Here is a 16,648-nt window from a genome sequence, read left to right as displayed (position 1 = left end):
ATCATTTTTGGGCGTTGCTTCTAGAAGGTGTTGTAGGGCTTCATAGAACTGATCAACTTCATCCTCTTCAGCAGCAGTGGTTGGGGCGTAGACCTGGATCACTGTGATGTTGAATGGTTTGCCTTGGATTCGAACTGAGATCATTCTGTCATTTTGGGGATTGTATCCCAAGACTGCTTTTCCTACTCTCTTATTGATTATGAATGCTACTCCATTTCTTCTGCGAGATTCTTGTCCACAGTAGTATACCTGATGGTCATCTGAATTAAATTCACCCATTCCTGTCCATTTTAGTTCACTGATTCCTAAAATGTCGATGTTCAGTCTTCTCATTTCTTGTTTAACCACGTCCAGCTTGCCTTGATTCATGGATCTGACGTTCCAGGTTCCTATGGAATAAAAATCTTTACAGCATCGGACTGTCTTTTCGCCACCAGTTACTTCCACAACTGAGCGTCCTTTCGGCTTTGGCCCAGCCGCTTCATTCATTCTGGCGCTACTCGTACTAGCCGTCTGCTCATCCCCAGTAGCATATTGGACACCTTCCGACCTGAGGGGCTCATCTTCCAGCGTCATATCGTTATGCCTATTGGAACTGTCCATAGAGTTTTCATGGCAAAGATACTGGAGTGGTTTGCCATTGCCTTCTCCAGTGGATCACCTTTTGTCAGAGCTCTCAGCTATGACCTGTCCGTCTTGGGTGGCCCTGCACGGCATAGCTCATAGCTTCACTGAACTACGCAAGCCCCCTTGCCACAACAAGGCAGCGATCCTTGAAGGGGGTCTTTATCGGTACATGTATTATAAAATGGCTAAGTTGATCCTAAAACAGCACAGATGTCGACTAGCCACAGATTATAACAAAACGCAGAGTGAAAATATGCTGCATAGGTTATGCTTGTCAGAAATGATGCTGAGAATGTATGTGTCCTTATAAATGTGGAGGTGTTCATTCTGAGCCTTACATTGTTGACTTGGAAGTGAATTCTATTTAATTTCTGTGCAGGCAGGATTTTCAGCCTTTCAGTCTGATGCTACTTGCTAAGAATTAACACACAGCTTTTCTTCACAAACGGATAGGCTCTGGAAGCACCAACCCTTCAGGACATTTCCTTTTCTGTCAGACGGGGAGAATTGCTAGTCGTGGTTGGTCCGGTGGGGGCAGGAAAAGTAAGTCGTAACTTCATCTCTTCACTGTGTTGGGCATTAGAATTAAGCTGTTCATAAAATGTTAAGAATGCGTTCTTCTAATCCTGAGACAGGTTAGGGAAAGCCATCTTTCCTCTATGACTGGAGGCCAAACGTCTTAGAATTTCATTTCTGCTGAATTTTATGGACTTAAAAATACATACAAAGTGTATTGTACCTAAACTGTGATGTACCAGAAAACTGGTTGATGCAAAATACCTTTGAATGACTCTATGGTAGTGATTTTGAGCCATCTTTGACATCTGTGACTGAGGGGACTGCTCTGGCCTAGCAATACAGAGTCCTCTGTTGTAGACGATTACATGCAATAAACTATTCCCATGCAGGTTTTGGACCAAACAAACTTCTGAGGAAGCAGGTCATGAGATTAAGAGAGAAGTAGGTTGTGAATTAAGTGGGTGAAATATATTTAAATAGTCTAAAACTAAATACAGAGCAGTCTGATCTGTGCTGTGTTATGTTGTGCTTCTGCAATTCGGGCAGCTGCTTACTTCAGAATGCCTTGATAGAAGGCCTCCATCCCTTTTTACAATGACTTTTCTAGTGCAAAGCCTGTGTGTGGTATAAGGGCCAGCAGATGGATGTGGTAAATGGATCCATTGAATCCCCTTCCCAATCAACCCACCTCTGAGTGGCTGACATAAATGATTTATGTCTAGTTCTGGCATAGCAGTGTTAACAATGGGGATTGCAGGGTGGGGTGGATTGAATCATAGAGTCAGAAGGGACCCCCAGAGTCATCTAGTCCAGCCACCCTGCAGAATTCACAGCTACCTGCCCAACCCCATTTCAATGCCTGGATGATGCCACCCCCCAAAAACCAGAATTGGTCTTTGTGTTGTTGATAAACGGCATGGGGGGGGGGAGTGGGGGGCACAATTACACGAGTCCTTACATCCAGCTGTCATTGTCTAGTGGAGCTTTGTATCTGATGGTATGTTTTTTATTTTTAAGACTGGAAGTGTAAATATTGTTTAAACATTGATAATGTTTTCATTTAAAAAAAAAGAAACCAGATTTTTAAAACAATCTAAAACAACTACAGTGGGGCAGTTATTTGCAACCAGTTGGCTAGCATACTTGGTTAAGATCAGCATTATGGTTAAGATCAGCTGTGATCAGCATTAACTGTGGCTATAAACAAACCCAAACATATCTTTAACTATGGAAAGGTCAGGAGTGTGTGAACACCTGGGTGTGCATGGCTGGGAAAAGGAGCACACATTATTGTGACCCACTTAGAATTAGATGGGGGCATTATGTATGTACTTCCTAAGAATGGGCCTTGAAAGGGCCCCCTCCCCTGGCCCCTTGCCCAGCAGCTTAAGGTGGCGTTAGGCCGCAGCTTGCAGCCAGATCAAGTGGGGCGGGTGGGGGCTGGGCAGCTCGTTAGCAGGCCCAAGACAGAGCTCCTTAGCAGGCAGTCAGCAGGCCGGGATGCCTTTGTCAGCAGGCCCAGCCTAGAAGACCAGGAGGCCCTCGTTAGCAAGCTCTCTACTATGACCCTTTGCCCAGGGCCCTCTCCCCTTTCCTGCTGCTGGCTCCAGGCACTGAGACGTCTGAGAGCAAAGAGGCTAGAGTCCAGGGACGGAGGGCGGGAGCTGCAGGGGCAGGGCCAATCAGGGCAAAGCTGGCTGCACCCTGATTGGCCCTATTCTTACTTGGACAGCCGGACACGTCCCACCCCCTAGGCTGTTTCATAAATATATAGAGGAACAACAATGGATAAGGATGTGCAATATTTAAAATTAGAGGATTAGAGTGTGTGTGCATATTTCAAGTTTGTAAAAAGCCGATATTTGTTCTCCCCAAACGCTCCTGCAGTCTTCAGTCTTGAGCGCTATCCTCGGTGAACTGGCTGCAAGCAAAGGTTTCATAGATGCTCGAGGGAAAATCGCCTACGTTTCTCAGCAGCCTTGGGTGTTCTCTGGTGCGGTCCGAAATAACATCCTGTTTGGGAAAGCTTATGAAAAAGAAAAATACGAAAAGGTTCTAAGAGCTTGCGCTCTTAAAAAGGTAAGTTGTTGCTTTTGAAATAATACACGTTCCACATTTTCCCCATGAAAAGAGGGTGTTCTAAAATTACCTCTTTCAGTGTGTAAAACTGAAAATACTCTATTTGAAGAACCAATTTTATTTTAACGCGTCTCATAAATAGCAGGAGAACCATCTTTAGCGTGCTTACTTGGATGCAAATACAATTGGTCATAGTGGAATTTACTTTTCCAATTTAAGACTGCAGCCAAACGCCCAGATCTTTAGACTCCTTCATTCATTCATTCAGTGTAGTTTTGTTCCATTTTTTCCTCCAGGGAGATCAGGGCAGTATGCACCTTTCCCCTCCTCCCTCCATTTGATCCTCTTGACAGCCCTGTGAGGTAGATTAGCTTGAACGAGAATGATTGGCATGAAGGCCACTGAGGGCTTTGAACCTGGATCTCCCCATTTCTAGCCCAACATTCTAATCACTAGAATATGCAGGGTTTATGATTGTTGGGCATTCAACAAAGGATTTCCCCCCTTGTATTTAATATGACAGAAATGCGTACTAGGGTTGTGTGCTCTGGTGCGGTTCGGCCGCTTCGGTAATCACTGAAGCCTGAGGCGACCAGCGGCCGAACCGCACCGAAGCGGCCGAACCGCACCGGAGCACACAACCCTAAATTGCATACTGTGTCTGGTAGATGTGTTTGTATTTTTTCTGCTTGCGTATGGGCTGGGAGTGAACTGACAGCAGTTTCTTGCACCATGTTTCACAAAGGGTAGCATTTGAACTTCTTCCATTGCCGAGCCCCATTTCCACATACAAGAAGTGTCCGCTGTAGTATCTTCCGGAAAGAGAATACCTACTCACTGCTAAGAGTTGCTTTAAGTGGAATTTAATTCCAAGCGAGGGTTGAAACCACTATGCCTAGTACAGTTCTCGTGTATGATCTCAACATTCAAACATGGGTTTGAATGTGCTCTTCTTTCTCTCTCTACCATGGAGCATTATACAGATATTGTAGGGCAGGGATGGCCAAACTGTGGCTCTCCAAATGGCAATGAACTACAGTTCCCATGAGCCCATTCCTACAGGGGTTTATGGGAATTGTATTCCATGGACATCTGGAGAGCCACAATTTGGCCACCCCTGCTGTAGGGTCACTAAGCTCCAGCTGTGGCTGGTGGCCTCCCAGAATCACATCTGATCTTCAGCTATAATCTTTGTTCTCTGTGATATCAATGAATACTAATTGCATTTAAGTTTATGATCATATGTGACCTGGGCCATCTTTCAAAGATTATTTTACTGCTGTTTTAACAAGAATAAAGGAAACTCTCCAAGAATATAACACATGTGAGACCATCTTTCACCTAGTTCTGATCTCAGGAGGAACGGCTGTCTCCGCCTGGAGATGATTCTCTGTTTGGGGTTCATTGTCAGTGCAAAAGTTGTGATATTTGCATTAGCAACAGGGAAACCACTTAGGGGTGTCCTACACACTTCCCTTAGTCATCTTGTAGCTGCCATCCCCATCCCCACCCCACCCCTACTGTCCCACTGGAAGCCTTTTAAAAAATGTTTATTGTGTTGATTCTGTTTAAAAACGGCATGCTGGCATGGTGTGAAAAATGGTGTCTGAAAGGACAGGAGTGCAGTTACGTGGCACTGATGTGGGCAGGAGATTCGGAAATGCACATCTCATGATCCTGATTCTGCAAACATCGTAGCAAAGCTAGTTGAGGAAGCGAGATCAGGGCAAAGCAGGGGTAAAACCTGGATCATGGCTGATTACAGGAGGATGTTGTGGGGATGCTGTTCTAATCTGGAAACCAAGGCAGAGCAAAACTGCTTTGCGAAAGCAGCCAGCATGGTATAGCAGTTAAGAGTGGTGGTTTCTAATCCAGGGAGCAGGGTTTGAGTCCCTGCTGTGCCACATGCAGCCAGCTGGGTGACCTTGGACTCATCACAGTCCTGATAGTGCTGTTCTCACAGACCATTCCTGTCTGAGCTCTCTCAGTGCCACTTAGCTCACAGGGTGTCCTGTGTGGAGGGAGGAAGAGAGGGCAGTTGTAAGCCGCTTTAAGACTACTTCAGGTAGTGTAAAGTAGGGTATAAAAACCAACTCTTCTTCCTAAATAACACAGTTGGCTCCTTAAGCTGGTGCCTTGCTTTAATTTTGCATGCATTGGACGACAAGGACACTTTCAATGTGCCTTTGCAGTTGGATTTTCCAGTGTAAAACAGCAAAGTCTGCTTGTAAACAGTTGTGAAAGTGCATTATCCAACGTGTGTGAAATTAAACAGAAGGCTTTAGGGCACTCCAGCTGTGTAAAGAGAAGAGTTCAGAGAAAAAGGTCTTGATGGGTGTGATCTCAGAGGACATCAAGAGGGCGATTAGCAAAGGCCCAGATGTTTTGCTTGGCAGTTTAAAAAGTATCACACGGCATGCTCTGCTCCAGAGCCTGTTACCATGCTGCGATTGGAAGATAGGTAAAAAGCAGGCAGATTAAAAGCTTTTATGAATGGAATCTTTTTTTAAAGCAGAAAGCTCACCTGGTGCACTCTGTTTAGTCTTCGTATGGCGGAATGAAAGCAACCGTCATTACAAAATAAAATTGGATCCAAGTTCTGTAGGTTTGCATAGAACACATTCCCTGATGAAATAAAATCCCAGAAAGCCCTTGAAGCTTAAAAGGGCTCTCTGGTGGGAAGATCATCTGGTGCCTTGTGGAATCCTTTCCTGAACATGTGTGAACGAACATATACAGTGCATGTTCATACGTACAACGTATTTATATGTGTGTAAGATATCACTTTTGAAGGAAATAGCATTCTACAATAATATCATTCTAGTTCCAGAAATATGATCCTTAAATAGATAATGTAGGATGCCTCCATTTGTGCAATTTGTGAGGGACCTAGAGCAGTGTGTCTCAACCGCCATATTGCCGCGACCCCAACTGTGGCGGTGGTGCGCTTAGGTGCACAACAATCTGGAAGCGCTGTGGAGGCGGCCAGTGCAATGGCTCCACTGCTACTGGCCACCGCCATCACCCGCTGCCTGCAGCCGCTCACCACTGTCTGCTGCCACCACTGGCCACTGCCACAGCCACCAACCTGCCGACCCCGCGGAAGGGGACAGGTGACCCCACTTGGGGCTGGGACCCCAAGGCTGAGAACCACTGAGCTAGAATGTTGTTGTTCTGCTTGCTGTGGCAGCCATTTTGTGATTTGCGTCACCTCCTGCGTCAGCCATTTTGTGGTAGCGCCTACCACCGTATGTCAAAACTCCAAAGGTTTCCCACAAACCCAAAAAGCTTGGGGACTCCTGGTCTAGGGCTGCTTAAACTAGCCAATTTCAGTGGTCGTAAGAATATAGTCTCACTCTGTGTTGGGCTGTACTAAAAGTTGTCTCCCCCCCACTTCTCCCAGAGAGTTACATTTCTATAGGCTATTGCCCCCCCTCCCATTCTTCTCAATCCATTTTGGAAGTTGAAATGGTCAACCCATCTGTGCTTGGAATGATCAACCAACTGTGCAGTTGAGCAAAATTATTCTCATACCGGAAAATGACCTTTTTAAATAGGACCTGGAAGTGCTGCCAGATGGGGACTTGACAGTGATAGGCGATCGGGGAGCCACGCTGAGCGGAGGACAAAAAGCCAGAGTGAATCTTGCCAGGTAAGTCTTTTTCAAGACGTTCTTAAATTCACCCAAGCCTGTAAATGGTCTTGTAGAGTACATCAGGGGTAGTCAACCTGTGTTCCTCCAGATGTCCATGGACTACAATTCCCATGAACATCTGGAGGACCACAGGTTGACTACCCCTGCAGTACATAACATAATGGATAGCTTGGCAGGAATTTACAGCAGGGCCAGTCAAACTGCGGCCCTCCAGATGTCCATGGACTACAATTCCCATGAGCCCCTGCCAGCAAACGCTGGCAGGGGCTCATGGGATTTGTAGTCCATGAACATCTGGAGGGCCGCGGTTTTGACTACCCCTGATTTACAGTATGTGAAAAGACCACTGTGGCAACAGCTGCCATTTATAGCAAGTTGCTTGTACTTCTTGAAAATGCAGATATGACGTCTGCTGGCACCCTGGCTTTCAGTATTGTAGACTGTATTAAGGAGAGCATCAGCTATTAATCTGGCAAGCAGGTCGTGAAAATGCTTCAGAATTTGAAACTCTGGATTGAAAAGGGAAGGGAGGGTTGCTGAGCTTGTGATTGGCAAGGCCTGGTTTGCAGAGAGCCAGGGTTGCACCTGCATCCAACCATGGCGTAGTTCAGTCAGCTGAAGGAGAACATGTGGATTCTTGGCAAGGTGAAACCATCCTTTGGGTTAGAGCAGGACCATTTGGGGCAGGAGGAGGGCCGGGGTAGCACCGTCATCCATTTGGCCAGAGCCACGAGCTCAAAGTGGGCCCCAGATTTCAACACTTTAAAACCCGGGATTTGAAAAATGTGACCCCTTGTTTATGATGCATATCATGGGTCATCATTGGTTAACTTTTTTTTTAACAGGTAGGGGCTTCAGAAATTGGATAGCGGCCTGAGCTTGTTTGGAGCTCTGTGGAAGGGTTCTGGGAGTGGGGTGAAAGACTCCCTGCCTGCTTTGTGCTTGTTTGTGGTTTTGAATGAAGAGTGTTACCCTCTGTGCATTAGAAGGGTTTAGGCCAGAGTGGTGGGGAATCCACGCTTGTCTGGGGCAGTGATTCAACCAATATTTTTGTGTGTGTCCTTTCAGAGCTGTGTATCAGGATGCAGACATCTACCTCCTGGATGATCCGTTGAGCGCCGTGGATGCAGAAGTCAGCAAACATTTGTTTGAAAAGTATGTCACTTCCTGGGGCCCTTTACATTCTTATCTCTCTGAGTGGGTTCTCTTGTGTTCGGCTTGCAGCATCTTCGCTTATTGCCAGCGTGATCTTTAAGGGAGTTATAAACCAGTAAAATTCTGCTTAGGATGTCTCTGTGCTGGGCTGCTAAAAGAAAACGGCTTTATAGGGAAATGTTAAGGGAATCTCAAGTTGTGAACATTTAAAAGAACAAAATATAAATCAGAATAAGGAGAATTAGTAAGAGCCGCCAATTGGTCGGAGTTTTTTCTTACTTTCTGGACTAGCAATCCGACCAGCCTTCTTTGCACCAAAAGAAAACTGCCGGCTGATGATCCTCGGTCCATCAAAGCAGTATTGTGTACTCAGGCTGGCAGCTGCTCGGCAAGAGTCTCAGACAGAGGTCTTCCATGCCTCCTTCTACCCGATCCCCTTTTAGTGGAGATGCCAGGGATTGAACCTGGGACCTGTTGCTCTACCGCTGAGTCATGGTCTTTCCTAAAAATCTAACAGCTTTCACTATGAGTTTTTGTGAGCCATAGTTCCTTTCCTTGGATGTGCTTGCCTGGGCATTTCTAATGAGTAAAATGAAATGGGGGCACTCCCCCCCCCCTGGCATTGTGGTCTTGATCCATAGACTCATATGGCTGCTTCTTCTTTTGCAGCTTGATTGCATCTCTGTGGTTGCGAACGTGGATCCCACGGTATTATGTATAGCTTGGCCCCCAATGTTTACCTTTTGGAACTGCTGTTTCAGCAGTACAGAATTCAATAACCATGACAGAGATTTTTGTAATTGAATTAGGATTTTTTCCCCCTCTAAGACTGGTCATGCAAAGATTTCAAACGTAAAATTTACGTAGTGCGTTATAATTGCTACAAGCCGAGAAGGTGCACAGGCAACGGCAAGCCGATTATTTTTTGCCTAATATTTTGAATGTTCCTGGGCTGTCCTCCAATTAAAGTAACCTTAGCTGATTAATTGTGTATAGTTTAAGTCATTTCAGGAGTTGACTAAGGCTGCATGCATTTGCATATGAATAGAACTTATAGTTGACAAGAGTTTCTGTTTAAGTAGCTTATAATGTATTTGCAGCAATTACTATAGAAAGAGCCTCTTGTGGCGCAGAGTGGTAAGGCAGCCGTCTGAAAGCTTTGCCCATGAGGCTGGGAGTTCAATCCCAGCAGCCGGCTCAAGGTTGACTCAGCCTTCCATCCTTCCGAGGTTGGTAAAATGAGTACCCAGCTTGCTGGGGGGTAAACGGTAATGACTGGGGAAGGCACTGGCAAACCACCCCGTATTGAGTCTGCCAAGAAAACGCTAGAGGGCGTCACCCCAAGGGTCAGACATGACTCGGTGCTTGCACAGGGGATACCTTTTACTATAGAAAATCATTTTACATATTTACATTATCCTAACAGTTCTAAGCAGCTATCTGTATTAACATGAAACATTTTGAAGAATCAGAAGAACGGAAGAAGAGCCCTGCTGGACCAAACAATGGTTCATTGAATCAGACATCCCATCTCTCACAGTGACCAGCCAGTGCTTCTGGATGGCCAACAACAGAGCATAGAGGCCAAGGCCTTCCCCTGATGTTGCCTCCTGGTTCTAGGGTTGAGAGTACTTTGGCCTATGTGATAGCAAACTGTACCTTTTCTGCCATCGCTCATTAGGATGCAACCAACCTCATATGATAAGGCACGATTATTTATCATCCGACCTCACCAAAGAGAGACTTAGCGCCTCTGAATGATAGACTTCTCCTCCATGAATCTATCTAACCCCCTTTTCAAGCTGTTTATTCCTGTATGCATCTCTCCGTCCTCCGGCAGCAAATGCCACATTTTAATCACTCTCTGTGTAAAGGAGTATTTCCTTTTGTCAATCCTGAACCTACTGACTGTTGGTGTGATTGGATGTCCTCAAGTTCTAGTATTTTAGAAGAGGGAGGAAAAAATTCCTTTTATCAACTCTCTCCATCCCACGCTTAATATAAGAATCCTCTATTATGGCCCTCTTTCATTGTCTCTTTTCTGAACTGAAAAGTCCCAGACTCTTCTGCCTATTTGGATTTATTTGGATTTTTATTCCGCCCTTCCATACGGCTCTGGGCGGTTTACATAGAGTAGTTACATAGAGCATTATAACAATAATGTCAACTAGAACAGTATTTTAACAGAACATTAACATTGACACATCCTTGGGTAGGTTTGATTGTTCAGTCATGGAGGAGGTGTCTGCGGGGGGGACCAGTGGATGTTTCGGGTCAGTCGTCCTCAAGCAAATGCCTGGTGGAGCAGCTCCCTTTTGCAGGCCCCGAGGAACTGTAGAGGTTCGGGCAGGGCCCTGATCTCTTCAGGGAGCTTGTTCCACCAGATGGGGGCCAGGACCGAGAAGGCTCTGACCATTGTTGAGGTCCGACATGCTTCTCTGGGGCCAGGGATCCATAGCCAGTTGGAGGTGGCCGAGTGTAAGGCTCTTTTGGGGATATAAGCAAGGAGGCGGTCTCTCAGGTACACTTGGCCCAGACTGCGTATGGCCTTGAAGGTGATTACCAAAACCTTAAGCTTAATCCAGAATTCAACTGGGAGCCAGCCGAGTTGTTGGATTACAAGCCAGATGTGGGATCTCCATGATGTTTTAGTGAGAACCCTGGGATTATTCCATAGGCATGGTGTTCCAACTCCCTCCTCATCTTGGTTGCCCTCCTCTGTACTTTTTATAGGAATATTGTATGGCTACACTAGTTTCGGGACCATGCTTTCCAGTTTTACCAATTTTTATTCTTCCGCCTCTTATTCTCACATTCTCTTTTCCTTTCATCTAAAGAAAGAAGTTCTTGTTTTAAGACAGTGTCCCCTACAATATATTATTGCATGTTATCTGAGAGAAAAGTGTCCAGTACCAAAGAAGAGGTTGAATATCTCTTAAGAGGGGCATCTGATGCCTTGCATTTCAACAACAATATGTCCATTCTACAGACAAACCTCTTAACTGAAAGCTAACTTTCCCCTCTGTTCGTGTTCCCTTCCTCACTCTCTGAAGCACTTTGTATGTGAAGCAGTAATATCATATATGTAATTCAAAACTTGGTCCCCAAGAAAGAGTAAGAAAAAAATATCTGTCTAATGAGGCGAGGTACAGAAAGGGAAGATCCGTTTTCTGTAAACCTTGATTTTGTGGGAAAATTCCAGAATACAGAACTTAAAAAAAAAATCCATTCAGTATCTCATGAGGTCACAGTTAGCGTTATGGGATTGCCTAGCAACCAGGCTTTTTTTCTTTTGAAATAGTGAGTGGTCAAGGGGCAGGGGACAAAGCAGTGGCCAGGAGGGTTAGGGCAAGAAGGAGGTGGAACTAGCATAGAGGAAAGAAATATTTTGAAGTAGGAAAGAGACGAGCTGGGTATTTGCAGCCTGTTTGACTACCTGAAGACTACCTGAGGCTTACAGTCTCTTACCTTGCCTCTCCCCACAACAGGGACCCTGTGAAGTAGGTGAGGCTGAGAGAGCTCTGAGAGAACTGTTACCAGGCCAAGGTCACCTGGCTGGGTATATGTAGAGGAGCGGGGAATATCACTCAGTTCTCCAGAGTAAAGGAGAACCTTAAGCACTACCCCAAACGGGCTGTTGGAGAGGGGAATGAGAGGAAGAGATGTGTAATATGAAGCATGTAGAGGAGGCCAGAAGAGAAAAGGACAGCCTCTCATGAGGGCACAGTTGGCATTGTGACATTGCCTAGCAACCAGGGGACAAAGCAGTGGCCAGGAGGGTTGGGGCAGGAGGGAGGTGGGACTGGGGCAGAGGAAAGCCATGTTTTGAGGTAGGGAAGAGAAGAGCTGGGTTTTTTTTGCAGCCTGAGTACCTGAAGAAGTCTCAAAGCAGGTTGGCTTGGGAGTGGGGAAGAATGGTATAGGGTGGTGAGTGATTCTGGGGAGAATAGGTGGGATGTGATGTGGAAATTGGAGAAGGAGGCAGAATTTAAAAAGAGAAGGTGGGGGAAAAGAGAAGAAAGCATTTAGGGAGGGGAGTAAGGGAGAGCAGAGTTCTAGAGCAAATGAGAAAGAATTATGTTTAATTTTCTTCTCATCATGGTTCTCCCTGCAGGCTGAGTTAATGAGTACACAAAGAGCAAATCATTGTATTGTGAGTTCCTCAGCTGTATTTTCAACAAGTATTAGGCTGCTCTTTCTGATGTACATTGTCCATTTCATAAATCTGCAAAAGGAGGTGATATAACATCAGCACGAAAAGCATTTTGATATTATACTGTTATGCTCTAAAAGTGAAGGGGGGGGGGACCTGAGTATCTTCCCCCCGTTAGAAAACCTTCGGTGTCAGCAAGGAAACCAAAACAGCAGACTGAGGTCTGGGTTCATATCTTGTCATTGCAGCCGGATTGTTTTGCAAAACTGTTCTCCCATGTCACAACAGTAGCATTTCGGGAGGATCTGTGGATGGGGGTACCCCAGGTTGTGGGAGGACATTGCACTTGAGTATCAGTGGCCGTGACGGAAGGGGATGTGGGTTTGGGTTGTACCCACATGATGCCTGCTGCCTAAGTTACCCGACGGCCCAAATGATACCGAAGGGCCCTGGGACGGGCAGCCTCATTGACACATCGGTAACCGACGAATGTGATCTCAGCGCCCTGTCATGAAACCCTTACATGCTGTCTTATAGATTCAAGTGGGCAGCCGTGTTGGTCTGAAGCAGCACAACAAAACAAAATCAGAGTCCAGTGGCACCTTTAAGACCAACAAAGATTTATTCAAGGTGTGAGCTTTCGAGTGCAAGCACTCTTCCTCAGTCTGAGAAAGAGTGCTTGCACTCCATAGCTCACGCCTTAAGTAAATCATTGTTGGTCTTCAAAGTGCCACTGGACTCTGATTTTGTTATGCTGTCATTTAATCAGCGGTGATGTGTTTTTGCAAAAAGATGCATCGCCTGTCAGTCCGGATGGAGCATCCAGGTGCGTGTCCGTCTCGCACCGCAGTCCGCCATTAAAAACAGCCTGTTCTTTCAGGTTTGCTGAGGGCAAATCCTGCTGACGCTTCATCTGCAAAGTAAAGCAAAAGTAAAGTTCTACCTGCTAAACCTCTGCAGCCACACAATCCACAAAGAAGTCTCCCTCACCAGAGTGGCCAGGCGAGGAAGGATGGGTAAGTGGCTTTTTTGCCCTGCCGTGGTCTCCCCTTTCAAGCTTTTCAGTCTTGCCTTTGCAATTAGATAATGTAGCTGTGTGCGTGTTTCTAGAATTCGTTCCGAGTATTGTGCAGGGCTTGAAATGTTTTGCCCGGGCCGTGTCAAAGGAACAGTGCCGAAGAGCTATGGCCGCATTATTTAGTTTCAAAAGGCAATTCGAAAGGCTTAAAGGCCACCTTATCCTATTGTGTGTTTTTGCAGCTTTTAGTTTCAACCCGGCCATCTTCCCTCCCTGTTCTAGCATTTTGTAAGAGTTGCAAATGGCACAATACGATTTCTCAAAAAGCCACTTACACAATGACTTCCGAGACTAGCGTTAAACCCGGCGTTGTTCTTACAGTGTGATGCCACCAGCTGAGGATGATTTTATGCATTATAGGACAAGCAAGGATTTCCAGTCTTGGGTATTCCCAGTACCTAGAACCATAGAATCCTAGCGCTGGAAGGGGCCATGCAGGCCGTATAGTCCAACCCCCTGCACAATGCAGGATCAGCCTCAAGCATCCAGGATCAGTATTTCTCCAGCCACTGCTTGAAGACCACCAGTGAGGGGGAGCTCACCACCTCCTTAGGCAGCCCATGTCCACTGCTGAACTACTCAGATCAGATCAGAACACCTTTATTGGCATAAAATTGCAATGCGTAACACGAAAATTTCAAACATTTCCAGCTGTAGATTCCATCATAAAAAGATTCTCATTTAAAATTGCCAGCAAAAACTTAGCTACCTTTACAATAATTGCTGAGTCCCTCTCATTTAGTATCATTTTAATCCAATGTTTCTCATCAGCACAGCTGAATTTCAATTTTTTTCAGATAGTTTGCTAAAGGGCGATGATATACACCAACTACTCTGCCTAAATGCTACAGGGAAGGGCATTTTTCAGGAGGAAATGGCAAGAGGGAAAGAGGGCTTAGCCTGGCTCCTGCCCACTGATTCCTCTCTGCAAATGTAATTCGTATCCATTGTTAATCTCTGCCCCTTGATTGGAAAAATTAAGAGTGGCCAGAAAAGGGGAAAACTAGAGAGAGGGGATTTCCATAGTAGAAAGGAATGGGGTAAAAAAATGTTGAGCTTTGCCCTTGTGTTCACATGATTGTTACAAAGAAAGATCTGAGAAGCAACATTCCCCCCCCCCTCCAGTTTTCCCCTTCTACTGAGCAGAGCAGTTCAGATCCTGAGCAGAACAGGACTGGGGTCATCTTAAAATGGGAGAATGGGCAGTTCAAGACCCTCTGCTGCTCCGGATGGCCACAGGGGGGCTTCCTGTGTTAATGAGCGGCTGCTCAGCCCCCTGGCAGGGGCTCATGGGGATTGTAGTCCATGGACATCTGGAGGGTCGCAGTTTGACTACCCCTGGCTTCGAGGGAACACTGCTGGGAACGTTTATTTGCTGGGTCGATGTGTAGCCCCAGCCATTTAAAATAAGAAAAAAAGGCCTATTATATTGTTAAAATTTGATTTGATTTCTTTAAAAAACCAAAAGCCAACCCTGATTTTTCTCCGTGGTGCTTTCATTTTGTTTTCACACGTTTTATCCACCGTATTCCTGCGCAAGGTCAGGGAAGATCTCAGAGCAGGCTTTCAGTCTGCCCTGCCATTCTCTGCTCCTTCCCTCTTAGCTCGACTGTCCCTTCACTTGCTTAGTGAACCGGAAGGGACACCGCTCCAAAGACGGGCTGGGCTGGACTGGGCTCCCAATATACTTCCTTGTAGATTGGCTTGACTTATGATTTCCTTGACCAAAAGCTTGGTTATTGCTCAAAGTTACCCTTACACTGTGAGAAGTGGCACAATCAAATCAGAGTCCAGTAGCACCATTAAGACCAACAAAGATTTATTCAGGGCATGTGAGAAGTGCTTTTTGTTTGGCCAAATGCTTCCTGTTTTATTCAGTTGGTGTAGGAAGGTGAGTTGTAGAAGCGATTTTTTGTCCCTGGGGTAGTTCTCTGTCTCAAACACATATTTATCTAGTTTGAGTCCAGTGGCACTTTTAAGACCAACAAAGTTTGATTCTGGGTATAAGCTTTTTGGTGCATTCACTCTTCTTCATAAAGGGTATGTGCAGGCGTTACACATACAGGTTAGTATGTGTGATCGGGTGAGGTGTAGTGGTTAGAGCAGCCTTTCTTGACTTTGTTACCCTAAGACATTCTCCAGGCATTGAGAAACCCCAGGAGTGGTGCAATCATGCAGAATATGGTTGGGAAGCAGAGCTGTGGACACGCCCACTCAGGGCCCCTCCCCTTCCCACTCCTTCCGGGCCCATCATTGGCCATTGGGGGTGGTTGGCTCAACATGACCATATATGGTCATATCACCTGATAAATGTTTGACAAATATAATAAACTAGCAAGAAAGCCCATTGCAACCAGGAATGCAATGGGCGCTAGGACCCAGGGGACACCAGGAGGTGTTTTTTTTTTCTGCTGCGTGGAGCTGTGAAAGGCTCCTACAGGGTTTTTTTTTTCTGCTGCTTGGAGCTGGGAAAGGCTCCTACAGGGTTTTATTTTCTGCTGCTTGGAGCTGTGAAAGGCTCCTACAGGGTTTTTTTTTCTGCTGCTTGGAGCTGGGAAAGGCTCCTACAGGGTTTTTTTTTCTGCTGCTTGGATCTGCGAAAGGCTCCTACAGGGTTTTTTTTTCTGCTGCTTGGAGCTGTGAAAGGCTCCTGCAGGGTTTTTTTTTTCTGCTAGCTCTCGTGGGCGTGCCAGCTTGGAGCTCCTACAGGGGTTTTTTTTCCTGCTGCTTGGAGCTGGGAAAGGCTCCTACAGGGGTTTTTTTTCCTGCTGCTTGGAGCTGGGAAAGGCTCCTTCAGGGTTTTGTTTTCTGCTGCTTGGATCTGCGAAAGGCTCCTACAGGGTTTTTTTTTCTGCTGCTTGGAGCTGTGAAAGGCTCCTGCAGGGTTTTTTTTTTCTGCTAGCTCTCGTGGGCGTGCCGGCTTGGAGCTCCTACAGGGGTTTTTGTTCCTGCTGCTTGGAGCTGGGAAAGGCTCCTTCAGGGTTTTGTTTTCTGCTGCTTGGATCTGCGAAAGGCTCCTACAGGGTTTTTTTTTCTGCTGCTTGGATCTGCGAAAGGCTCCTACAGGGTTTTTTTTTCTGCTGCTTGGAGCTGTGAAAGGCTCCTGCAGGGGTTTTTTTTTCTGCTAGCTCTCGTGGGCGTGCCGGCTTGGAGCTCCTACAGGGTTTTTTTTTCCTGCTGCTTGGAGCTGGGAAAGGCTCCTTCAGGGTTTTGTTTTCTGCTGCTTGGATCTGCGAAAGGCTCCTACAGGCTTTTTTTTTTCTGCTGCTTGGATCTGCGAAAGGCTCCTACAGGGTTTTTTTTTCTGCTGCTTGGAGCTGTGAAAGGCTCCTGCAGGGTTTTTTTTTTCTGCTAGCTCTCGTGGGCGTGCCGGCTTGGAGCT

At 46.1% G+C, this 16,648-nt stretch overlaps 1 protein-coding gene across 2 annotated transcripts in view; it reads left to right on the top strand.

Moving 5' to 3' along the window:
- ABCC4 (ATP binding cassette subfamily C member 4 (PEL blood group)) overlaps positions 1-16,648 on the top strand; it is a 197,467-nt gene that overhangs the window by 35,726 nt on the left and 145,093 nt on the right. For both annotated transcript variants that reach the window (XR_013232181.1, XM_077343893.1), the window contains exons 10-13: positions 1,081-1,170; positions 3,034-3,225; positions 6,783-6,877; positions 7,949-8,035. Coding sequence is in view for 1 of the 2 variants with exons in the window: in XM_077343893.1 (XP_077200008.1) it covers positions 1,081-1,170; positions 3,034-3,225; positions 6,783-6,877; positions 7,949-8,035 (464 nt within the window). In the remaining variant the exon portion in view is untranslated. The remainder of the gene's footprint in view (positions 1-1,080; positions 1,171-3,033; positions 3,226-6,782; positions 6,878-7,948; positions 8,036-16,648) is intronic.

Source organism: Paroedura picta, chromosome 6 (genome assembly GCF_049243985.1).
Source record: "Paroedura picta isolate Pp20150507F chromosome 6, Ppicta_v3.0, whole genome shotgun sequence".
NCBI classification, from domain to species: domain Eukaryota; kingdom Metazoa; phylum Chordata; class Lepidosauria; order Squamata; family Gekkonidae; genus Paroedura; species Paroedura picta.
Note: the sequence above shows the minus strand (reverse complement) of the source record. Positions and strands in the feature narration are given on the sequence as shown.